Source organism: Colletotrichum siamense (assembly GCF_013390195.1).
Source record: "Colletotrichum siamense strain Cg363 chromosome Unknown KSG_Cg363_contig02, whole genome shotgun sequence".
In the NCBI taxonomy this organism is placed as follows: domain Eukaryota; kingdom Fungi; phylum Ascomycota; class Sordariomycetes; order Glomerellales; family Glomerellaceae; genus Colletotrichum; species Colletotrichum siamense.
The window spans coordinates 1137319-1161757 of NW_023501015.1; the positions used below are offsets into that span (position 1 = coordinate 1137319).

The 24439-nt window shown below is 52.0% G+C and overlaps 4 protein-coding genes across 4 annotated transcripts; 3 read left to right on the forward strand and 1 right to left on the reverse strand.

Annotated features, from left to right (window-relative positions):
- Positions 1-4720: 4720 nt before the first annotated feature.
- On the forward strand, positions 4721-6500 carry CGCS363_v002302 (putative transporter; the record flags this gene model as incomplete). The annotated part of the gene is made up of 6 exons (XM_036634151.1): positions 4721-4909; positions 4975-5397; positions 5448-5609; positions 5677-6010; positions 6063-6185; positions 6244-6500. 6 exons carry the CDS (start codon positions 4721-4723, stop codon positions 6498-6500), a joined length of 1488 nt encoding a protein of 495 aa, XP_036500537.1.
- A 787-nt stretch (positions 6501-7287) lies between these two features.
- On the forward strand, positions 7288-8641 carry CGCS363_v002303 (2-oxoisovalerate dehydrogenase subunit alpha; the record flags this gene model as incomplete). The annotated part of the gene is made up of 2 exons (XM_036634152.1): positions 7288-7809; positions 7868-8641. The coding sequence occupies 2 exons, from the start codon at positions 7288-7290 to the stop codon at positions 8639-8641; spliced, it is 1296 nt and encodes a 431-aa protein (XP_036500536.1).
- Positions 8642-11090: 2449 nt separating this feature from the next.
- On the forward strand, positions 11091-16999 carry CGCS363_v002304 (putative ubiquitin fusion degradation protein; the record flags this gene model as incomplete). The annotated part of the gene is made up of 5 exons (XM_036634153.1): positions 11091-11455; positions 11512-11612; positions 11673-16553; positions 16605-16754; positions 16803-16999. 5 exons carry the CDS (start codon positions 11091-11093, stop codon positions 16997-16999), a joined length of 5694 nt encoding a protein of 1897 aa, XP_036500535.1.
- Positions 17000-17973: 974 nt separating this feature from the next.
- Positions 17974-22382, reverse strand: EXOC1 (Exocyst complex component 1; the record flags this gene model as incomplete). Its single annotated transcript, XM_036634154.1, has 4 exons — positions 17974-18889; positions 18940-20075; positions 20126-22215; positions 22298-22382. The coding sequence occupies 4 exons, from the start codon at positions 22380-22382 to the stop codon at positions 17974-17976; spliced, it is 4227 nt and encodes a 1408-aa protein (XP_036500534.1).
- Between the last annotated feature and the right edge of the window lie 2057 nt (positions 22383-24439).

Below are 24439 nucleotides of genomic sequence, written 5' to 3' on the forward strand. Positions count from 1 at the left end.
TCTTAAACTAACTTAAATATATTTAATATTACTTAGTATTCTTTATAGCTTCTTTTATAATTAGGTATTAATTTCTCTTTACTTTAAAAGTAGATTTTACTATTAAGAGAAATTAATAGAAAGTATAAGCTTAATAATATAATAAAGCTAGTTATAATAAACTTAATAACTATAGAGGAATTTAATAGCACTAAAAAGGTTAAAATATATAAATAGTTTCTTAAGATCTTAAGAGATATTTTATAGTTCTCTTAAGTTTATAAATATAATACTTATAATATATTCTTAATAAGGTTATTAATTTATTACCTATCTTAATAAGATTAAAAAGAGTTAATACTTTATTAGCTTATTTTTTTACTAGTCTAATTAATATAACTACTCTATTAGCTAGGTATTAGTTATATAACTAATTATTATATATAGGTATAAGTAAAAAGATATAATATTATAATATCCTCTCTATAAGATTTCTTAGAGATTTCTCTAAGGAATACTCTATATATTTCTTAAGGAAATCTCTAAGATTTCTCTAAGAAATCTTAGAGAAATCTTAAGGAAATCTCTAAGAAATCTCTAGGAAATCTCTAGGAAATCTCTAGGAAATCTCTAGGAAATATTAGGGAAATCTTAAGGAAATCTTAAGGAAATATTAAGGAAATCTTAGGGAAATCTTAGGGAAATCTTAGGGAAATCCTTATTCTATTTATATAAAGAGATTAGAAGGAAATTTTAACTTATAGTATAAGTTATAATAATAATAATATTTCTTTTATTCTTATATATATTATATATATAGAGTTATTTAAGTATAAATTATAAGGTAATTTTATAGTTTTCTTAATAAAAAGCCTCTTTTCTTTTACTTTTTATAAAGTAAAAAGAAGAGGTAGATATTATTAATATAATAAATTATATTAAGTTTATTAAAAGTAAAATCTCTTAAAGTTAAAAGTTATTATAAAAGCTATTAAATTAATACTTTTACTATATATTATTATTTTTACTACTTTAAAAGTATATTTTTAAAAACCCTTTTTATACTTTTCTTTTACTTAATATATACTTAATAATTTAATAATTAAAAGTCTTATATATATTACTTTTTAGTACTTATTTATTACTTTTTTTTAAAATACTTTTAACGCTTTAATTTATCTTATAATAGTAGTAATAATTATTCTTATAGCTACTAATATAGCAGCTACTACTATTAATACTTATTATAAGTAATAATTAAACGCTTAAAGTTTTTCTTTTTATACTTATAAAGCTTAAAATACCTTTTTTATTATTATTTTTAAAATATACTAATATTAATATAGCTACTAATAGCTTTAAGATATATATATATATATAACTATATACTAATTATACTAATAATTTTACTACTAATTTTACTAAATATAACTATATTATTAATAAGCTTAAAGAGATATATAAGCTTATTATAAGTATATTTAGCTTTACTTACTTTACTATATACTATATACTTTAAAACTCTTTTATATAGTAATTTAAATTACTATAAACCTATATTATACTTTTACTTACCTATTAGTAAATTATACTTATTAAGGAATATAAGAGGCTTTATAAAGTAATACCTATTTAGTTAAGTTATACTACTATTAAAGTTAAGTTCTTTATAGATTTTAAAGCTATATACCTTAAAAGCTTATTTATTCTTAATATATATCTATTTAAAGAGGATATAGTTTTCTTAACTCTTTATAATAATTTTTTATTATCTTTTAAATACTTAGTTAACTACTTATAGAATATAAAAAAATAGTATTACTATTAATATTACTTTATAAAAAGTTATTACTAACTTCTATAAAGTAATATTAATTATTTATAGAGACTTTTTATAAAGCTAAAAGTATATTATAAGTAAAAAGCTATTATTACTACTATTTTTAAAATAAATAGAGCGTTATAAAGTTTATAATATATATTACTACTATTTTAATAAATACTCTTATATTATAGATTACTTATTAAATTAGTAAAGTATACTTTAAATTATTAAAAAGATCTACTTAAAATAAGATATTAACTTTATTTATAAATATTATAAAACTATATAAAATAGAAGCTTTTAAACTACTTATATAGTTTACTACTTATAGAGATAATAGCTACTAAAAAAGAGCTTATTAATAGTTACTTTATATATAATATAAAAAAGAACGTAAATACTATTTATAAAGTACTAACTTCTTACTTATAGAGCTATAATCTTAAAAGAGAAACTAAAAAAGAGATAGAAATACTTCTAAAGACCTTATAAATAGCGTTACTCTTCTTACTTATTAAGAAGTTTAATAAGAGTAATAAAAACTTAGATAGGGGCTTGCTAGCTTTAAGTAAATTACTTAAGAGATTAATAGACTAATAAGAAGCTAAAAATAGCAGTTTAACTAGCGTTTTATCAAGTTATTAAATACTTTATTTTTACTTATTCTTAAGCCTTTCTAGCGTGTATAGTAATTATAGTATATTAACCCTTATAGGCTAATCTCAGAGGGGGTGTTAAATTAGCGCTTTTACTGCACGCTACCGCTCTCGCCACCCTAAGGGCGCGCCTCTAGGGGGCCCCCCTACGCTCTTTTTCTGCTCAATACACACCCAATAATTCGACAGAGGCTGAGCAGAGCAGGGCTAAACTTGGATAAGTCCAGGGACTTTCTCGGTGTCGACCGAGCCCTTATCGCCGTTATTTGCAGCTTTGAACTTACGAATCCAGGCAACCTCTGAAGATAAATATGAACCAAGTCTTATTATCAGTTGCAAGTCTCTCTAACTCAACTCAGACCTAGACGCCAAGACAGATTTCTCAGAGCTTATCAAACCACATTAACAGTCACCCAGGACCATCAAAGACACCATGTCTGAATCTCAACCAAAGAGCCAAGCGGCCAACAGCCACACCTCTGTTCTCAATCCCAAGAACGCAGCCATTCTGGTAAGTGACTCTCGTCGACAGTAAAATTTAGGAGTGCTAATGCTGTACAGGTCGGTATTCGCAATGGCGTTACCAATGACTTCCGCCTAGTTCCAAGAGACCAGGCGGTGGTATCAGTCTTTGACTCCAACTTCCTCATTGGTGATGGCATTTGGGTATTTGATCCTGAACTCTTCACAACACATCAAAACTGACGATTTAACTCAGGAAGGAATCCGCGCGGTCAGGGGTCGAATCCAATTCGCCAAGGAACACATCAACCGCCTTTTTCAATCCGCAAAAGCCATGTACATGGACCTGGGGCTGACAAAGACCGACCTCCTATCTCTGCTGCACCAGACCCTCGACGCAAACGACATGGGCGACGAGCCTCACGTCCACATCCGCCTCGTCGTCAGCCGCGGCCTCAAGTCAACTCCCTACCAGAACCCGCACGTCAACGTCGGCCTGCCGCTCATCGTCATCATCCCCGAGATCAAGGCCGTCGACCCCGCAGCGAAGGAGCGTGGCCTGCGCCTCGGCACGACCTGGGTGCGCCGCGGTCCGCCCGACGTCAAGGACGAGCAGTGGAACCACATCTCCAAGGCCACGGACGTCCAGGCCTGTGTCAGTGCCAACGTGATGGGAGTCGACGAGGCGCTGATGCTGGACATGAGGGGCTTCGTCAAGACTTGCAACTCGGTCAACTTCTTCATCGTGCGAGGTGACGAGGTCTGGGCGCCGACGAAGGATAACCAGATGCAGGGCATCACCCGCCAAAAGACCATCGACGTCTGCCGTGCTGCGGGGATCACTGTCAGGGAGCTCGATTTTGCGCTCACTGAGGTTTATGGCGCTGATGAAGCGTTCTGCACGGGCACTTTCCCGTCACAGATCCATGTCACCGAGGTCGATGGACGGAAGATTGGGGATGGAAACAAGGGTCCTGTCACTGCGGCCATTCAGAAGTTGTACGCAGCAGAGGTGACGCGGGATGTCTCCAGGCCGAGGGAGGCTATTTTGGCTGACTTGGAGACACCTCGAGATCTTAGTGTCTTGAAGCGGTTGAAGTTGTGAATTTCTGTGCAGCTACGCTCAACGACCGATAATGTGATACCAAGACTAGGAATATGGCATTTGGACATTGCTTGCGTTGTTTCCAACTTTGACCCAGGAGCCGTTCATACCCAACGGATATCCCAGAGACTAAGGGTAAAATTGGTTGGACTCAACGACTGATCCAATCTCATCCCAAAGTTTTGTTAGGTGACAGCATCAACCGAGCGGATGGGGGCCGACTTTGAGTGAGATTCCCCAATAATCCGATCGGCATATTATTCCACATCATCCATGTCGCGGACAGTGGGCGCTGCTCCATGACTCGGATTCGGACTGGTCCGAGATATCTCTGTCAATCACCGAACATCGTCTCGGTGGAGACCGATACTGATTGCGTGATCCCGTAGTGCGATTTCGTCAATCAGTGTTGAACGCGTTCTCCATATCGAAAACGACAACCTGGATTTCCATTACCCAAGACAATGGATGATGTGAGGAGGCGAGGTGAAATATCTACCTCATACCCTTTTGAATATCTTGGCCTTCATGGCGATTCCTCTCGTTTCTTGTTTTTGAGTCTTTTACCCAGCTTCATTCCTTATCTCGATTCGGCCAGTGGGTTCCGACGTTTTGTAAGATAAGAGGTGTCTTCGACTTACACGGCATCTCTGCATTTCCCGCATCTGACACTGTTGGAGACGACTTTTCAACATGGACCCGAAACCGGTGGCCGACAGCAAGTTGACGGAGCCTGCAGTGCTCAAGGATTCTCACGATGAAGTGCCCTTCGACCAATCCGAGGCGCTGAAGCCGGCAGTGAACAGGCGGTTGCTGATGAAGACGGATCTCGTGGTCCTGCCTTGTCTCGTCATCAGCATGACGTTGGCCTTCCTCGACAAGGTAAGACGATGCCAACCGCCAAACCGAAGCTAGATGCCAGCAGCTGACACCCGGCATTGGCATAGAACGCGCTCGGTTTTGCCGCAATCTTTGGCCTCAGGACCGACGCCAACCTCAAGGGCCAGGAGTACTCGTGGCTGGGCAGCATCTTCTACTTTGGATACCTGGCCATGGAGCTGCCCAGCCTGTGGCTCATCACCAAGGTGCCCATTGGAAAGTACATCAGTGCCTGCCTCATTCTCTGGGGCGCCGCCATCTGCCTGATGGCGGCTTGCCACAACTTTGCCGGGCTGGCGACCATCCGCGTGCTTCTCGGAATCTTCGAGGCGGCCCTGCTGCCGTGCATGTTGGTGCTGAACTCGACTTGGTACCGCCGCGAGGAGCAGCCGCTTCGGACGGCGCTGTGGCACAACACCTTTGCTGGTGTCTTTGGCGGTATCTTGTCGTATGCTATCGGCAACATCAAGGGGTCGTTGTCTACATGGAAGGTGGGTGCTGTTCACGGACTGGAAATTGAATGCCGCTAATTTGATGTTAGTACATCTTCATCATCTACGGAGCCGTCACCATTTTCACCGGCTTCATCATCTTCTTTGCCCTGCCGGATTCCCCCGCCAAAGCCTGGTTCTTCACCGAAGAGGAGAAGAAGGCAGTCATCATCCGTCTGGCGGAGAACCAGACAGGTGTCGACAACCACAAGGTAGGTGACATGGGAATCTCTCGTCTGAGCGAGCGAGAGGAAGTGTTTGCTAACGAAGAGGTTCCAGAAATTCGACAGAAAGCAAATCATCGAAGCCCTGAAGGACCCAAAGTGCTGGTGCGTCTGGGCCTGCGGCATCGGCTACGCCATCGCCAACGCGGGCATCACCAACTTCAACCCGCTCATCATCGCGGGGTACGGCTTCAGCCAGACCAAGACGGTGCTCATGGCGACGCCGCAAGCCGCCGTCGCCATGGTGGCCGGCGCCGTCCTGACCGCCATCTCGCACTTTGTGCAGAACCTGAGGTGCTTCTTCTGGATCATCTCCGCCCTCATCGGTCTCGCTGGCGCCGTGATGGTGCATACCCTTGATGTGACTTCTGCGCGCAACGCATCGCTAGGTATGGAAACAGACTGCTATCGTATAGGAAAATGAGACTAATGAGAATCTAGCGGGTGTGTACATCATGGGGTTCTACAACGTTCCGTGGGTGTTTATGCTGAGTCTCAACTCGTCAAACACCGCGGGCGCGACGAAGAAGAGTTTCATGGGTGTCTCTGTCGCCGTGTGCTATGGTGAGTCGCATAAAACCCGCTGGAGCGTTTGAGAACAAACACTGATCTTGTGTCGTAGCCATCGGAAATATCATCGGACCGCAGCTCTTCCTCTCCAGCCAGGCCCCGAGATACCCCCTGGGCATCGGCGCGATGATGTTCGCGTTTGCCCTCATGGCTGCGTCGGGCGTGGCATACTACGTGTTGTGTGTTTTTGAGAACAAGCGCCGCGACGCACAGTATGGCATTCCGGAAGACAAGGTCCAGGCTGGCCTCGAGTCTGAGAGAGAGGATAAGACGGACTGGGAGAACAAGGGGTTCCGTTACACCTACTAGATATCCTTAATATATCGAGGCAAACGTTTGCTTTCTGGTCAACGCTATTAACCATCCATGTTGTGGTTGAGAAGCAAATGTGAAGGATGCATCGCAATGTCAGTGCAAATACTCTCACGATCCATGCTCATCGGATATTCGGTCTGCAGCCTTCACCGAAGAACCGTTACGGTGCCGCATCCGTACCGACAGCGCAGCAAGACATAAACTCACCGCAATTAAAACGGTAAACAGCCTCATTTATGCGACGGGCTGTCAGTTTGATCCTCAAACAGTGGAAAAAGTTGAGCTCAAAAGCGCCCCCCAGACAGGTGTATCCAGCACGGGGGAAAACATAACTTTAATATCAGCGCCCAAATAACGACGCATCTCGCAATCACTTCCCCTGTCCAAGGTTCGTTCGGTTCCTTATCGGCTCCTGCCACACGCGGGGCGCGGGGGTGGTTGCGGCATGGGACGGGTGGACTGGACCGGGGGATAACGCTGCGGATAAGGAGATAAACGAAGGGCAGCTCGGCTCGCTTTCCTTCGGCTCAGCCATGACGTCGCAGCGCCGGCCGACGATAGACGACTCCCGCCGTGAACCAGCCGCTGTTGCTAGATGTCTCGGCTTCCCGCTCCTTCGATCCCTCCTTTGTTATTGTGGGATTGAGTATTCAATTCTCTTGCTGCCAGTCTCTTGAGAGTGCCGTGTGTTTGTTCAATCGCAGCGATGAGGTCTTGCAAGATGCTTCGCCGTGCACCCCTGCGCGGGGTCCTTCCACGAGCCTCCCCGGCGAGCGCGACGATGCCCTTCGCAGCAACCCCGAGCCGAGCTGCGAGCAGCCTCTCCCAGCGGCCCAACGCGAACCACGTCTCCTTCCCAGGCGCCGTCAAGAGCGCCTTCACGAGCACGCTCAAGTTCGAGACGCCCGGCGAGTACCCGGCCGTGCCAACCTACCGCGTCGTCGACCAGAACGGCGCCATCGTGGACGACTCGTTCACGCCGGACCTCGGCGAGGAGGAGGTCGTGAAGCTGTACAAGGACATGGTCTTCATCTCAGTCATGGACCTCATCATGTTCGACGCGCAGCGCCAGGGCCGGCTGAGCTTCTACATGGTCTCGGCGGGCGAGGAGGCGCTGAGCGTCGGCTCGGCCAGCGTGCTCACGCCCGAGGACGTCATCTTCTGCCAGTACCGCGAGCAGGGCGTCTTCAAGCAGCGCGGCTTCACGACGGCGGACTTTATGAACCAGCTGTTCGCCAACTCAAAGGACCCCGGGAGAGGGAGGAACATGCCGGTGCACTACGGTAGCAAGGAGCTAAATATTGTGGGTGCCTCTCCATTCCCCCTGACTGCCTCGCCGTGACTGACCATTTGATCGACAGCACACGATCTCGTCCCCGTTGGCGACGCAACTGCCGCAGGCGTCGGGGGCGGCGTACGCATTGAAGATGCAAAGGATGCAGGACCAATCGATACCTCCGAGAGTAGTCGCGGCTTACTTTGGCGAGGGCGCCGCGAGTGAGGGCGACTTCCACGCCGCCCTCAACATCGCCGCCACGCGGTCGTGTCCCGTCATCTTCATCTGCAGGAACAACGGCTACGCCATCTCAACGCCGACTCTGGAGCAGTACCGGGGAGACGGCATCGCCAGCAGAGGTCTGGGATACGGCATCGACACCATCCGGGTGGATGGCAACGACATTTGGGCCGTACGGGAGGCCACCAAGAGGGCGCGTGAGATGGCGCTGGAGAATGGGGGCAGGCCCGTCCTCATCGAGGCCATGACTTACCGCGTGAGCCATCACAGCACGTCGGACGACTCATTCGCCTACCGTGCCAGGGTCGAGGTGGAAGACTGGAAGCGGAGGGACAACCCGATCACGCGGTTGCGCAAGTGGATGGAGGCCAAGGGCATGTGGGATGAGAACAAGGAAAAGGAGTGCCGCGACTCCACGAGACGGGAGGTCTTGAAGGCATTCAAGGAGGCCGAGAACGAAAAGAAGCCGCCCATTCGGGGCATGTTTGAAGATGTTTACGAAGAGCTGACGCCGGACTTGAAGCAGCAGATGGCGCAGCTGCGGGAACACCTCGACAAGTATCCTGACGAATATGATTTTAATGAGTTTGAGGGCGGCAAGGACAGTCTGAAGGCGTAGACAGAGGTGTGCTACTCACGCGATGTCTTGGTGTATGACAAGAATTACACAGACGGAGTTCTCGGCGCCGCAGACATGTAGGGCTTTCAATGAATAAGCGAATAGATGCCAAAACCATCCGTATCGGTTACGGAGCTTCAGTGAGCCTTTTTCTTGGTGTCCATGTTGCTTAGAAATGACCAAAATCGACAGCCCCATCCACATAAAGTCCCTTGATGGCGCAACAGGAGTCGCAGATTCCGTCTATCCACTCTGCTTGAATCAGCTCCGTCAGAATCTGGGGCCCTAAGCGCAGGATGTGGAGGTGCAAACGGAGACAGGGTTCCGTAATGACATGGCGCTATGCGGTGCGGTAGCGGAGCGATAGGCATGTTTGCACTGCTTTCCGGGCCTGCCAACCACTGCCAACCTCCTGTCACCGGGATCAAGCTGCCAATCTCAGCACTGTTGCTGCATCGTCAGGATGTACGGTCGGACGCTGGGAGGGCGCTGGCAGCAGTGGCTTTGGGTTCCTGGGGCGGGCAGCGTGGTGGCACGTCCCTGATTGACACCCTTGGACGGACCCAAACGGTGGGCGTGGCAATGGGAGACGGTATCATGACATAAGGGCGGCTGGCGTTGTTGGAGCCAAGGCGCTTTGCTGCAGGGATCCCCCTCCGACTGTTGAGTTGGTTGTCCCGCACGCCCAGTGGCTGCTACCTCTGAGCCGTTCTCGCAGGAGCAGCAAAGAATGGGTGGCACGAGGAGGAATATCAGAGCCGCTTGTTACGTGTTGGAGCCGGAGAAGGGCTTGTGTGTCTACCGGCCAGTGCCTTGTTAGCGGTGGTGCGCGTGATTGATAGAGAAAAAGGCGTCCCTACCGTTAGGTATCCGGCGAGTGTGTGTGTGCCAAGGTGTGTGTGAGAGAGTGTCGGTGTCGGCCATCAGTCATTTCAGTGCGAGCTGCGTCCGCATGGTCCAGGTCCAGGTTCAGCCAGTTCCATCCGGGCCAGTCACCTTTCCTCCATGCTTGCTTCCAGTCCTGCATAATTCCAAGTCATAACTGTGAACTCCCCATTTGCAGTATCGACCTTTTTTCGACGACGCCGACGACAACGACGACCAAGACGATAGCAACGTCCCCCGATAGCGACCGCCGAATGCCCCTCGACTGTCGATGATTCCCCACGACCGAAAGATAGCTCGTTCGATCAGTTGATTTGGTCGGCCGACAGCTCTCCCTGTCTCCCCTCCCCTCACTCTACTCTCTCCAACGCCCTTGCTCCGCTGGCCGTCTCCGAACGACGGGGCGATCACGTTCGAACGCACACCCATCTCATAGCATCGATATACCGCCGTCCCAATCGCCAGCACCGCTCCAAGCTGCCCTGCCTCATGGCGTAATCCATGGCAGAACGAATCGCCGCTGCAAATCCGCGCTCCAGATCGGTAGTCGACCACGATCCCCCCGCGCGCCTCCCGTCAACGCCGACGATATCGTCCTCAGGATCGGGCTCTCCCGCCTTAGCCGCGACTTCGCCTTCCCAAAGGTAGGTCACTTCTTTTCCCCTGCTCCGGGCTGTTTGTTTCGATCCCCTTACACTGCTTTGTGCATCGCGAGAAGTCGAAGAGAGGAAGATATCGGAGAGTGAAGAAGGCAAGAGACCACAAAAGAGGAAAGAGGCATCGAGTAGCAGCCAGCAGAGGCAGAAGCAGCAGCCCTGCTCTGCTGTTCAAAAGCAGGAGAGCGTTCAAAGTTGTGTCGCGGGGGCAATCACCACCAGTCACCAGTCACCGGTCATATCGGGGCTTCCCTCCTGTCTGCCTGTCTGCCTCTACACCACCTGCCCTCGCTGTTCACCTTCCCGTCTGCTTTATTTTGATCCTCAAAACCAAATCACCCGGTCTCTGCCTCAGGACTACCCCGGTGTACCTACCTGGGTTCCCGGCTGGCCTGCTTAGGAAGCTACCTGCCTCCAGCCTGGTACCCGACCTGTTGGATCTCCAACTTAAGCGGGCCTGGTCACTGTCTACTTGTCTACCTACCTTGCCTTTCGGTACATTCAGGCACCACACTGCACCGCACCTTGTCTACCTACCCTCAAGGGCCAGAAAAAAAAAAGAGGCCTTATTTCCCAACATTGAAACAACGCCTGCATCGCGCCGTCTACCATCCGCGACGCCGCTTTTCTGGTTCTCTGCCCGACACATCTCTCTTCGTCTCCTCCTTCGTCCCTCCCGCCTATCTTCTCTCCTCGGGTCATTTCCAGATCGATGCCACCGACCCCTCCTCGTCTTCCCTGGTCCATCAATCCACCAGACCTTACACTGTACACCAGCATCCACCCTGCACCCACACTATTCCGACCCTGGCTGGAGACACAGATGGCTGGCGGCATTCTGGACTGCCAACCGACCCTTCTCTGATCTGACTTGATTCTCGTTTTTTTTTCTTTCGTTACTGTCGGCCATGCCTCGCAAAAACCAGTCACTCATGTCTCCTAGAATAACTAGATCATCTGCTCGACAAGCGGCAAATATCGCAGCTTCATCGACACAATCCGCTACAGGCGCCGATCCCGCCGCGAACGCCCCTGCACCCGCGAGCTCCAGTCCTCAGAACCCTACCGCCTCTGCGTCACGGAAGCGAAAGGCTCCAGCTCAACCACCCAGCCCTACTCCGGGAACGCAGCAATCCTCGACCGCCTCGACCAGAAGATCGAAGCGTCAGAAAGTTGCTGAGCCTCCTCCGCCGCCTCAACTTTCTACACAAACACCTGCTCCTCCCCGTTCCAAGAGGAAAGACAAAGCAACCGCAGCCATGTCGAGCCCAGAGTAAGTCCCACGTGCTCAATTCATCTCGGAAACATCAGCCTGACAGTGTCCAACAGCACCCCTTCGGGCCCTGCCAACACATCAGAGAACACCGTTCCGTCAGGGTCCTCGAGCCGCAAATCGAGCAGAAGCAAGAGAACCGCCCCGAGTGCAACAGGTACATCAAGCTCAAACAACCGTTGGCTCGTGGACTGTAGTACTGACTCGAGCCATTCAGATCCGTCTGCCAACACATCAGGCTCTTCTCGTCGGACAAAACGAAACGCTACGAATAACGCCGATCAGGATACTGCGATGACGGGCACAGACGAGGCAGAGAAGGAAGGAATCCCCCCTCCACCGCCACCACCTCCCGAACATAACGACGACGACGAAGATAGTGACGACAATGACGACGACGATGATGCTCGGAGGTACGACGACGACGATGATGACGAGGACGATGATCCTTTCGGCGGTTTTGGAGGACCCGGAGGTCCAGGAGGACTGTCTAGCACCTTGCGAGCACTCACAGGCATGATGTCGGGCTTATCCTCCCGACTGCGCGAGCTGTTGAGCAGCCTGCGTCAAAAGGACGACCCCTCGATGCAGCTGATCGCCCTACAAGAACTCTCCGAGATTCTCCTGGTTTCGAACGAGGACAACCTGTCCGGCCACTTTTCGCCAGATTCATTCGTCAAGGAGCTCGTCATACTGATGCAGCCTAATGAAATCACTGGGGAGGAAAACCCCGAGATTATGCTCCTGGCCTGCCGCTGTCTGGCCAACTTGATGGAGGCTCTGCCCGCAAGCGTCGCTAACGTTGTTTACGGAGGTGCGGTACCTGTCCTCTGCCAGAAGCTGCTGGAGATATCCTTCATTGATCTTGCCGAGCAAGCCCTGAGCACCTTGGAGAAGATTTCGGCCGAGTATCCCTCCAGCATTGTTCGCGAGGGCGGTCTGACGGCCTGCCTTTCATATCTGGATTTCTTCGCGACAAGCACCCAGAGAACAGCTGTGACTACAGCCGCAAACTGCTGCCGAAACATACCCGAAGACTCGTTCCCCGTCATTAGGGACGTAATGCCGACTCTTCTCAACGTTCTCAGCAGCAGTGATCAGCGTGTGGTGGAGCAGGCGTCTATCTGTGTCTCTGGAATCGTCGAGAGCTTCAAATATCAGTCCACGAAGCTCGAGGAGCTGGTCAGCGTGGACCTGTTGAAGGCTGTTCTTCGGCTACTTGTACCAGGCACCACCAACCTCATTGGGCCTAACATCCACACTCAGTTCCTCCGAGTGCTCGCCTTTACAGCTCGTGCCAGCCCTCAGTTGTCAGCAGAGCTTTTCAAGCTCAACATTGTCGAAACCCTTTACCAAATTCTCACGGGCGTGTCTCCACCCAGCGGGACCGAGGACGTTGCCTCAAAGCTCGACAGCGTTGTCATCATGCAGGCGTTGATCCACCGGCCAAGAGAGCAAATCATCGAGACACTGAACGTCATCTGCGAACTCCTTCCCAGCCTTCCTCGCAACGCCGATCCCGCTTACGGTGACTTTGTTGAAATGAATGCCACGGAGCCCATTACGCCATCCTCGACCGCTACTGGCAAAGCACGCAAGTCGCCCAACGACAAGCGCATTGAGTTGCTGGATGGCTGCAAAGCGGAGGTCCGCCGCTTCGCACTCATCTTGTTCCCGACGCTGACAGACGCCTTCTCGAGCACGGTGAACTTGAACGTCCGTCAAAAGGTTCTCACTGCACAGCTGAAGATGCTTTCCAACCTCGACGAGGGCATTCTGGGAGAATCTCTGAAAACTGTTCCCTACGCCTCCTTCCTTGCGTCGATTCTATCTCAGCAGGATCATCCAACCCTGGTCATGCTGGCGTTGCAAGCTACAGAGCTTCTCCTCAGCCGCCTGGACGATGTTTACCGATACCAGCTTTACCGCGAAGGCGTTATTTCTGAAATCACCAAGCTCGCTGCAGAGGAGCAAACGCCCCCTCCTGCAGAGGCAAGCGCGTCGCAGGAGACCAACAACACGGACGGACAAGCATCAGCAGAATCTGGAGACCACTCATCAGATAATGATGAATCTGAAGACGAAGAGGAGCACGAGGAGTCCGACGATGGTGAAAATGAAGAGGACAATGAGAACGAAGCTCATCCAGACGACATCTCTGGGTCTCCGGTCAGCTCTCGGGGGTCTACCATGTCACTCGACGGACCCCCTCAACACTTCTTGTCATCAGACGGACAGTCTATGCGAACCAGAATCCGCGATGTTGCTAAGAAATTCCTGGAAAACCATGAGACCGAGAAGCATGGTAAGACCATGAAGAAGAGGGCCGCCAAGATCCTCTCCAACCTCTCTGATCTGGCCGAGGAGATTGAAGCATTCTACGTCCACAGGACAGCAAGCAACCTTGCACCTGAGAAGGGTACCGAGCTGTTCAAGAGACTAGCTTCGTCATTCGACGCGGATGTGCTGGAAAGCGTCACGAGCGCGGAACTGCTGGCATCTGGTCTTGTCCGAGTTCTTCTCGATGTTTTCAGTAACCCGGACGAGGAGCTGGCCCGAGCGGCACAGTCAGCCTTCTTGCAGGTTTTCATGGGATATTCGGTCAAGTCCAAGCCCAAGACAGCGACGGCCGACTCGCCTGCGACCCCTTTCAGTGTCATGGTCCACAAACTCCAGGATCTGCTCAGTAGGTCTGAGCACTTTGAAGTCATCACAGTCCATCAAAACACCTTTGACGGCAACCGAAGCAGTGCAGCGTCGATGCTGGCAAAGCAGATCCGGCTCAGACTTGTGGCAGACGACGAGTCAGAGATCCCCCGTTCTTACCGTAACATTATGGTGTCAATTCACGCCATTGCGACATTCAAGTCCCTGGATGACTATTTACGACCTAGGATCAGCTTGTCGGAAAGGCCGCGAGGCTCTAGAAGAGCCGACAATCTCTCTAGAGCCCTTGCTTCACTCGCAGGTTCGGCTGGGCTCCCGTTGAGCCACGCCGCAGCAAGACTTGCTGAGCGTGCATCGGCTGCATCCACATCAAGCCCCGTCCCGCCGCCACCCAGCGTTCCAACCCCTGGTGGCTCGCGATCCCTCCGCAAGACCAAGTCCAAGTCGACGCCGCAGTCAGATACCGCGGCCACGCCGGACACCTCGTCAAGCATTAGAGAAAAGGCCGTACTCCGCAGATCGACACGCCGTAGTGCCGTAGCTTCATCAGACAGCCCGGCACCCTCCAGACCCCCTCCGGAAGAGGATGACGATTTGCAGAACGCTCTTGAATGCGCAGACGAGAAGCAATTGTCTGACGACGAAGAGATTGGGGGCAGCAGTGCCCTCGACGCCATTGTCGGAGATTTGGATGAGGATATGGGCGAGTCGCCCGGCCCTGAGCCAGGTGCTGTCAACATGGAGGTCGCAGCTGGCGGTAAGGTGACTGCACGCAAGGATGACGGCACACGAGTTCCAACGCCATCCCAAAGCTCTCTTCCGACTCGCACTGGCGGACTGCCAGCCCCAGCGTCTCACGAGACGCCCACGCCCACGCCTTCAGCCTCTTCTCGGGCCTTGTCATATGCTGCAGCCATCCAATCTGTGCCTCAAGATTGGCACATCGAGTTCACCCTTGATGGCAAGGTGATCCCGAGTGAGACCACAATCTACCGCGCAGTTCATACATCGGCTCTGAACTCGGACGAGCACTTCAGCCGCAGTGTGTGGTCTGCCGTTCATCCCATCAAATTCAGACGGGCTCCTGGCCCGCCACCCGCAGAGACCTTGTCTTTCAGCCCCAACACCGAGGCCAACGCCGAAGAGAATGGAGATGGAAACGTGCCCGCGTCCCTGGCGAAGCACCCGTCTACTGCCTCTATCCTTCGTCTGCTCAACATCCTGCACGACTTGAACGCAAACATTGAAGACGTCATGGTTGAAAACAGCGAAAAGGATGCAGTTCGACTGAACATCGAACCCCTGTCTCAATTTGTGAACACCAAGCTCACCGCGAAGTTGAACAGACAGCTGGAAGAGCCCCTCATCGTGGCAAGCAACTGCATCCCCAGTTGGGCAGAGGATCTGGCCAGACTGTACCCCTTCCTGTTTCCCTTCGAGACGAGACACTTGTTCTTGCAATCGACGTCGTTCGGGTATGCCCGGTCAATGACTCGCTGGCAGAACGCTTCCGCCAACGACGACGCCAGACGCGACCGTCGCGATCACGATCGTCCATTCCTGGGTCGCCTCCAGCGCCAGAAGGTGCGAATCTCGCGGTCAAAGATCCTGGAGTCTGCCCTGAAGGTGATGGAGCTCTATGGTGCTTCACAGAGCATCCTTGAGGTCGAGTACTTTGAGGAAGTTGGCACCGGACTGGGTCCCACCCTTGAATTCTACTCCACCGTTTCCAAGGAGTTCGCCAAGAAGAAACTCAAGCTCTGGCGAGAGATGGACTCGAACGACTCAGAAGAGTACATCTCTGGGGCCAGTGGACTCTTCCCTCGACCGCTTAGCGATGAGGATTCGACTTCTCCCAACGGAGAGCGCATCCTTCAGCTGTTCAAGACGCTCGGCAAGTTTGTTGCTCGGTCCATGATTGACTCCCGCATCATCGACCTGAACTTCAATCCTACCTTTTTCCGCATTGGGGATAGCTCTGCAGCCCCTGGAGTCAAGCCTTCCCTCGGTGCTGTCAAGGTTGTCGACCCTGGCCTGGCTAGGTCTTTGAAGACCATTAGGAAGTTCGCCTTGGCCAAGAAGGAGATTGACGAGGACCCTTCGCGCACTCCGGCGCAAAAGGTTGCCGACACCGAAGACATCACCATCGACGGCGTCAAGCTGGATGATCTCTGCTTGGATTTCACCCTTCCGGGATACCCCGAGATCGAGCTCATGCACAATGGCGCCCAAGTCCGAGTCACCATCGATAACGTGGATTCGTACCTGGAGCGTGTCATTGACATGACCCTGGGCACCGGCGTTCGCCGTCAAGTCGATGCTTTCCGCACCGGCTTCTCTCAGGTGTTCCCTTACTCGGCGTTGAGCGCCTTCACCCCTGACGAGCTCGTCACGTTGTTTGGCAGAGTCGAAGAAGATTGGTCCCTTGAGAGTAAGATTACCTCCTCATTCTGATTTGAACTAGCACTAACATCCTCTTTAGCACTTATGGATTCGATCAAGGCGGACCACGGATACAACATGGACAGCAAGAGCGTCAAGAACCTGCTCCAGACTATGAGCGAGCTGACGCCTGCGGAGCGCCGTGACTTCTTGCAATTTACAACCGGCAGCCCCAAGCTCCCCATTGGAGGTACGTTGCCCCGCAGACTTGGCTCGAATAAGGCTAATTTCATCTCAGGCTTCAAGAGTTTGACGCCCATGTTCACGGTCGTCTGCAAGCCTAGCGAGGCTCCTTACACTTCTGACGACTACCTCCCTAGCGTTATGACGTGTGTGAATTACCTCAAGCTCCCCGACTACACCAGCATCAACGTCATGCGGAAGCAACTGTCTACGGCGATCAAGGAAGGCCAAGGAGCATTCCATCTTTCGTAGACGGTGTATCCTTCTGCCACTCGATACGAAAAAGCGGAACATATGAAGAAAGAAGAAAAATGAAGAGAAAGGGTTGGCGATGTGGCCACCGCAGTGAGAGTGCCCCCAACACACACTATGCGCCAACTAGGGCAGCGCTTCTACAGATCAGAGAGACACACGGCGTCTCCTCTGTGTCTGATGACAGTATTCCTTTAACAATAAAGACTTTATGGATGGTAACGGCCTGGCAAGGTACGGGGAAGGCGGATTGAAGGGCGAGGGAATATGAATGAAATCCCGCCCAGCTTTGCATGACAGGGTTGTTTAGGCGTCAGAGCTTGATTTCAATTTGCCTCCACGCTCTGGCCTCGAGGCATTTCTTTCCTGCATTGTTTTGGCACTGTCTCTTGGGTCAACCACCAGTCCCAGATGAAGCGTCACGCAAACTGCAAATAGGGTTCTTTTCCGTAGTTAGAATGTTGTTTGTTTTGTGGAATCATCAAGGATCATTTAGATTTGTGAAGGTTGTGTCGTGTTGGACACGCCATATGCAGTGCAAAAGTCATGGGTGAACGAGCTCCCACGGTGACACCGGTTCCATCACAAAGGCCTACACGGATTATGAAATGCATCAATAAAACAAGTTTCATTTCATGACAGGATCTTGTCCCTATTTTGCGCAAGAAAAAGTTGCCCCAGCTACCGGAACCTCAATCCCGCCGCCCTCCTCGCCCTATAGAAACACACACACAACACGAAAGACATCCCTCCCCCTTCCCTACGTTCTCCTCCATCCCGTAACCAACCCGGAAGCCAGGGATGTGCGAGCTACGCGGGTGGGAGACAGCTTGTCGCCGCCATACTTGGAAAACACGCAAAATTGGTAGGGGTAATCCGTCAAAATACACTTAAACAAACATTTCTGGTTGGGCGGCGGCTTGCTGCTATGCTAACGTCTTTTGTGTGAAGGGACATTAAAACGGCTTCGTTGCCTAGCGGAAGCCGGCCTTGACCTCGACGCGCGGCCACTCGAAAATGACGTCTCCTCCGTAGACGTCCGAAGTGATGCGGCTGATGCGCAGCTCCACCTCGCCGTAGAAGCGCTCGCATTCGCGGAGCACCTTGTTCACCAGCTTCTGGCTGAGAGCAGGGTCGTCCGCGTCGCCAAAATGCTTGTCTACGCGCTTGCGGAGCGTCTCGATGCCCTTGCGGACCTCTCGCCCGTCATATGTGGAAAGCACCTTGTTAAAGGTAGATTTGGAGTTGGAGGGCTGCGCAGCAATGCTTGAGCCGGCCTTGCCTGACGACAGCTGGCCCTCAATATTCTCAATATACTCGAGGAGCTTGCCGAGCGGACGGCGCATAACCGCGTTCAGGTAGAGGCCCATGTGTTCGTTGAGCTCGTTAGAGGCGGCCTCGCGCCAGTCCTCGAGCACCTCCAAGCCATGCGTGTTGACTTCCTCGAGGAAGTGGTTCATGTTCTCGATGAGCAGGATATGGAAGTTGAGCGCCTCCTTGTCTTCAGGGTCGGCGCCCGCAGCTCCGACGCTGACTGCTGGGTTCTCGCGGGCAATGATCTTGAGCGAGTCGAACATTGACTTGAGAATGCGGTCGTATTCGCGGTCGACCGTCTTGCGCACTGAGAGGTTCGGGTCGATGCCCGAGAGAATGTTCTCAACCGCGTTGGAGAAGTGGGGGAACACCCGGATGAAGGAAATGACGCCCTTGCGCTTGTTGATTTTGACCTTTGTATCTTCGATGGCCTTGATCTGTTCGTCGACGAACTTTTTGAACTGTCCCTCGAGCGCGCCGTGCAGCTTTTGCAACAGAGCGTTGAGGAAGTCCTGGTTGGACTGCTGAATGTCGACGAGGCTGCGTTCAAGGACAGCCAGCACACCAGCACCTTGTCTGCCACGCTGTTAGCACACGTTCTTCTTGAGTGGAGTTGCGCAACTTACAAAGGATCGGCTTGGAGAACCCAGGTGACGAGGTTTCCAACTTCGCGCTCCAGGAAAGAGAATATTACTTCCATCGCCTTGGTGACTCTGCGAGCAAGATCACGGTCGGGTTCCATCAGGCGATGGCGCCGCAGGTCGCCTCCTCTGCGATCCCCGGGCCGGGTGGCGGTGACGAGGTCGGGGAAATCGGACTGCTCCATGGTGGTGGCGTGGAAAAAGTCGACGATAAAGTTCTGCTCCATCTCAACCAGAGGAAGAAGGTCGTCCATAACGGAGCCAAACACCTCATAAGGAAGGCTGCGGCTTTCTGCCGATTCCTTCAGGTTGGATCTGCTGCTGCTGTCGATGGGCGAGCGCAAACTCTTGGCCAAAGTTTGACTGCGCTTGACTGTAAGCTTCCTGACGGTGGTCGCCCTGCCTTCCTGTTGCTTTTCGACTTCGTACGTAAACAGGAGCTGCTCAGTCTCATCGGCAGTCATCTTGCGCGCGTTGCGCTTCCATGCCTCCAGAACTTGCCGGAATTCGTTCTTGTACACCGGGAAGCTCTTGTCCTGGTAGACTTGAATCATGCGATCCCAGTTCTTCGGGTCGACGTCCTTGGCATATTTGATGAGAGGACTGTACTTCCAAAGCGTATCTCGGCCTGCATCGTGGTGGCGCGAGTCCACCTTTCTTGACAGAGCTTCACTGAGCGCCCTATTGGTCTCGTTGTAGGCGTCATCAAACTGTCGTGCCATGTACTCGACGAGTCGTCTGAGGAAGAGCGAGCTTTCTTGTCGGTACATTTCCTTCTTTTCTTGCACGATTCTCATCTTGCCGTAGTCGGTATTGTCGAGACCAACAGCTTGGTCACTTTCGGCAGAGGTGTCTTCGCTCTTTCTGGGCTCACCACCGCTAAGCAGTGAGGGATCGATCTTGAGCATGGCCTTATACAAAGTCACCAGCGACATCTCAATGTCTTCGAGACCGCCCAGATCTTCCAACGGTGCGGCTCTCAAAGCATTGAGATCGGCCGATGTGATGGTGGTCGTTTCCAAGAGGGATTCGAGCTCCTTCTTCAATAGCTTCTGATTGGAAGTCTGGACTTGCAGACCTTGCCCTTGAGCCTCGATGTACGCAATATCATCCGAAAGAGTCTGTGATGTTAGCATTGCGAAGTGGCCTCAATGGAAAATTGATCGCTTACCGAAAGCTCGACACTGTAAAGCGTCAATAGATTCTCCATTTCCTCACACTCGGAAATCGCAGTGTCAATGCCGCGCTTGATAGCTTCAACGCGGTCGTCCTCTTCCTGGAAACGTGCGACCCAACCGCCCGCTTGGGCCTTGTTCAGTTCTCTTTCTAGATCCATCTTCATTTCATCAACATTACGAGTTCTCATCTTTTCACCAGGCACCCAGCCAAAGTAGTCGAGCCATTTTGTAAACTCGGTGCTCCTATTGTCGAGGACCGACGGATCAACACCAAGAGATGCCAGGTATTTGGCATCATTGCCGATCACCAAGGACTTGCGGGCCTCTTCCTTTGATGCAGGTTCCTCGGGCTTCTTGACCTCCTTGACTGAAGGTTGCAAGCTAGTCGGGCGACTGGAATTGGGTACTGTAACCTTGACTTCCGGCACGCCCGACGTCCGCTTGGCGGGCTCTGCTGGAGCAGCGGGGGCGGCGTCCGGGGTGGCCTCCGGCGTTGCCTCCTTGGGTCCATCAGAAGAGACAGGTCGAGGCGGAGGCCGAAAGACGGTTGTGATTCCTTCCGCTGGCTCAGCGCTCTTGTTTGCTGCCAAGCGTAGTCTCTCGCCCGCGCCACCGGCTCTTGGCTTGAACGCAGCGGCGGCAGAAGCGGCTTTCCAAAGTACACCAGCAAGATCGCCCTTTGATTTCTTTGCCTTGATCATCGGGCCAAGGCCGGGCCTCGTCTCTTCCTCAGGCTCAGGCGGAACAGGGGGTGTTGGCTGAAACTCAGCTGGCGGGACCGGGGGCTCCTCGATCAACGGCTCCGGCTCAGGTAGGGGAGCGGGGGCTGCGGGAGGCGGCGTTGGTGCGATCGGGGAGACAGGTGCGGGAGGAACGGGAATTTCAGGCGGCGGCGATACCATCGGGGGAGGCTGTCTGGTCGGGGTCATTCCATTCCGCGTGGGAGTTCTGAGCGCCGGCGGCGCATCCGGCATTCCTGCGTCTCCGGGGGTCAGAGGAGTGACCGGCCTGTCTTTGTACGAACCGCCGTCGGAGCGTTGCGACAGGGAATTTTTCCTGGCTGTACTCCTGGGTGGAGGAGCCACCTGATCTCGTCGCATTCCTGGGCTCACCAAGGGCGCAGGCACCAGGTCCCGGTCGGAGAAGCCTTGTGGCCGCGCCGGATCCATGGGAGGTCTCTTGCGTTCGGGGGGAGGCTCGCGGCTCTGGTTGCCTCGACTTTCTGGGCGCTGGGGCGGGGGTATAGGAATCGGCTCGGGCGTATTGTCGTTGAATCTGGGAAAGGCACCGGGGATGGGCATGCCGTTCCTCGACCGCGGCGGCACGCTTCCTGCATCGTCACTTCGTCCTCCTAGCGACTGAGCGAACGATTCTTGACTCTTGTTGCCGAATCGTCTCAGTGTCGGGGGTTCTGGCTGGCCTAGAGACGAGCTCATGCTGCCGACAGGTGAGTTGGTCCCGTTGAGGGGTGGACCATTGAGAGGTGGCGGCCGTCGCGGGCCTGGCGGTCCCGGCGAGGGAGTCCCGTAGTTTGAAGGCACATTTGTAGCACTGAGACTGCTCTGACTAGCAGCAGCATCTGGCGACATCGCCGGGGGTCTGAAAGGAGGCTGGGCGCCGGGCGGGGGTCGTCGTTCGTTTCTCAAGATCTGTCCCATTTCGGCCTGGTCGAAGCCCGACAGCTCGGGGACCTTTCCCCCTGTGTACTTGCCATAGATCTTGACCAAGCTGGCGATGAAGAACTTCTTTTCCTTGTCTGACTGAGCATCCCAGAAATAGGGTTTGCCTATGGTGACGACAAAGCCCGTGTCCCCGGCATATTCACGAAGTGTTGGGTTGGCAGGGGGCCCGGTGAAGGATTCAATGGCGGACAGGTCGTCGAGGTTCCATGTCTTTCCAATGGAGAAGGAGCCATTGGCATTTTCTTTGGTTTTGTGAAGGCGCACACGGCCAGACTTTCTCACAGCGACGACAATGATTCGGGGCTTCTCAGACTGGGGTGTTCGTGCTTCGGGGGGCGGCGGTGATGTCGGATGGGAGGAGTACTCGACGATTCGGATGTGGGTGATGTATGTCTCGAGCACTGTCGGGCAGGCAAGCAGCGGGGTGAGCATCTGGACAAGGATCCGATTCGAGGGAGAGGGAATGGGATGGGCAGAACCTACGCGATCCATCTACGTCCTTCTTGTTGAAGCAGCTGTCGATGATACGACGCTTCTCGTCCTCGAATCGCTGCGCCCTGTTGTCCATGGCTGCTCGCTGCTCCGTGTGGGCGGTCGGTCGCAGTGGGAGGGAGCACTCATGAGTGGGTTCGGCGGGCAGAGGGAGGCAGCATGCGCATGTTTATTTCGACGTTGGACGGCGATGTGGCGGTCGATGGGGCGCTTCGAAGGGAGGCTGATGGCGGTTTGGTTGGGGAGGGCGAGGCGAAGTCGAGGTCGAAATTGAAGTGGGATCTCAAGGTCGTGGTGATGCAAGGCAGAAGGGGAGTGCTGTGCCCGTACTGCGTGCTGTGCTGTGTGTTCTTGGGGGTAGCTTGCTGCCAGCCTACCCGTTAAGGTAGCGTAGAGCCTAGGTTGGGACCCGCTGCGAGTTTGGGGGGGAATGTTGCAAGTATCTTTTCTGCTGCAGTCTGGGGGTTCGAGGTAGTGCAGGACTAAGCAGTTCCCCTTCGTAGCGCCGCCACTTCATCACTCGAGGCTGGTGGTCGTTAACATGTGGCTGGTCTAGTCTTTGGCATGTTTATGGACATTTTTAATTGAATTTCTGCCATTCTCGAGGTGTTTCTTCTCCTGCAGACCAACAATGCAAATCGTCTAGGTCGCGTACCGCCAAACACGTCGGTTCCGCATTGAACTCCACGATACTTTGGCGTACCTGCCCAATGCCTGTATATCTGCTACCTGACGGGAACTTGCAGCGGCCTCTGCTCCCCCTGGGCCACCCAGTCGGGTGCTCAGGACGCGGTGGGAGGAGGGGAGGATGGGATGCCACAGCGGAATGTGCCTAGGTTCCGCGTATGAGAGCGTCCGTACCGCCACCAATTGGCTTCTTAAGGTTCCCTCTCGCAATCGCATGGCTCGTTCGCCTGTAGTCTATCTTGAGTCCCGTTCTTGGTGCATCTTTCAATACGCCTAGAGGAAGCGTCGTCTTATCGCCGCAAGTCTCGCGCGGGTAATCCCACTTCACCGTGTCTCAGCCGAATCAAAAGCAACTTTGACGGCGACAAATCATCCTTATTTATGCTGGCTCTTGCAATCTATGCACTGGACCGTTATCAGACGCATCATCGGAGCAAGGTTGCCGTCAGAGAGCTCGGGCGCTCGTCGTCATGCCTCCTACTCGTCCTTGTTTCAAGCTGCCCTGTCCATGGATGAGAAAAGGCGCCCCCTCCACACTCCGGTCGCTTCAACTGCCGGAAGGCCACTGTCCCTAGGCTTCCCTCTCCCGCCCTGCTGCCGAGCCTCCGGACACTTCTGACGTTGGGCTTGACGCTTGTCGGGCCGCCTCTGCCTCCGACCATGAGACGTCATCTTCCGTGTGACAGGGATCCTGCCGCTGCCGGACGACCACGATGCTCGGACCAAATCTTCAGTTCGCGCTTTTTGTCTTGTCAGGCCGCATGACTTCGTCTTCCAATGGCCTGTGCCCTCACACATCGGACGGCTGATGGACCCTGATATGTGATGATTTGACAAAGAAATTGTCACCAAAACTTACCAACGCACAGTCATCTGTCTGTACATGGCATGCTGCAGCTCAACCTCGGCTTCATGTTTCTCACCTGTTTCTTCACTCATGAAGAACGGTAGCGGACGCCAGAAGGTGCCGATGAGTGCGGAGTACGAGATAGTTCCTGTCGTCAACAATGCCTCGCAAGATCCGGTGTCGTCTCTCCCAAGTTTGAAAGGTGTCCATGGATGCATGCTGTCCAGCTGACGATTCTAGCCGAGCTTCGCTTGGATTCATTGTTACCATGTTGATTGGCGCAGTCTGTTCATGGTATACCCGCATTCTTTCGGTGAGTCGTAGTTGGCTGTTTGCTCAAGTTTGATGTACACTCTTCTTAAGAATTCCTACATAGAACTCTCATTTTTGTCGTGCTAAAGGGGCTATTCTTACTGATTGCCCCCTATCCTTGTCGTCATCTTGATCTTCTACTGCTTCTATAGCTTACTGTCGTCCTTAATCGAAGTAAAACTTCAAATCTATGAAGTACTCAGGGAATCTAGCCGCGCAGACTCGGGAAAATAAGGCGGTCTCTTCCTAAATTGCCACAGACATTATGACAATGATGCCCATGTTTC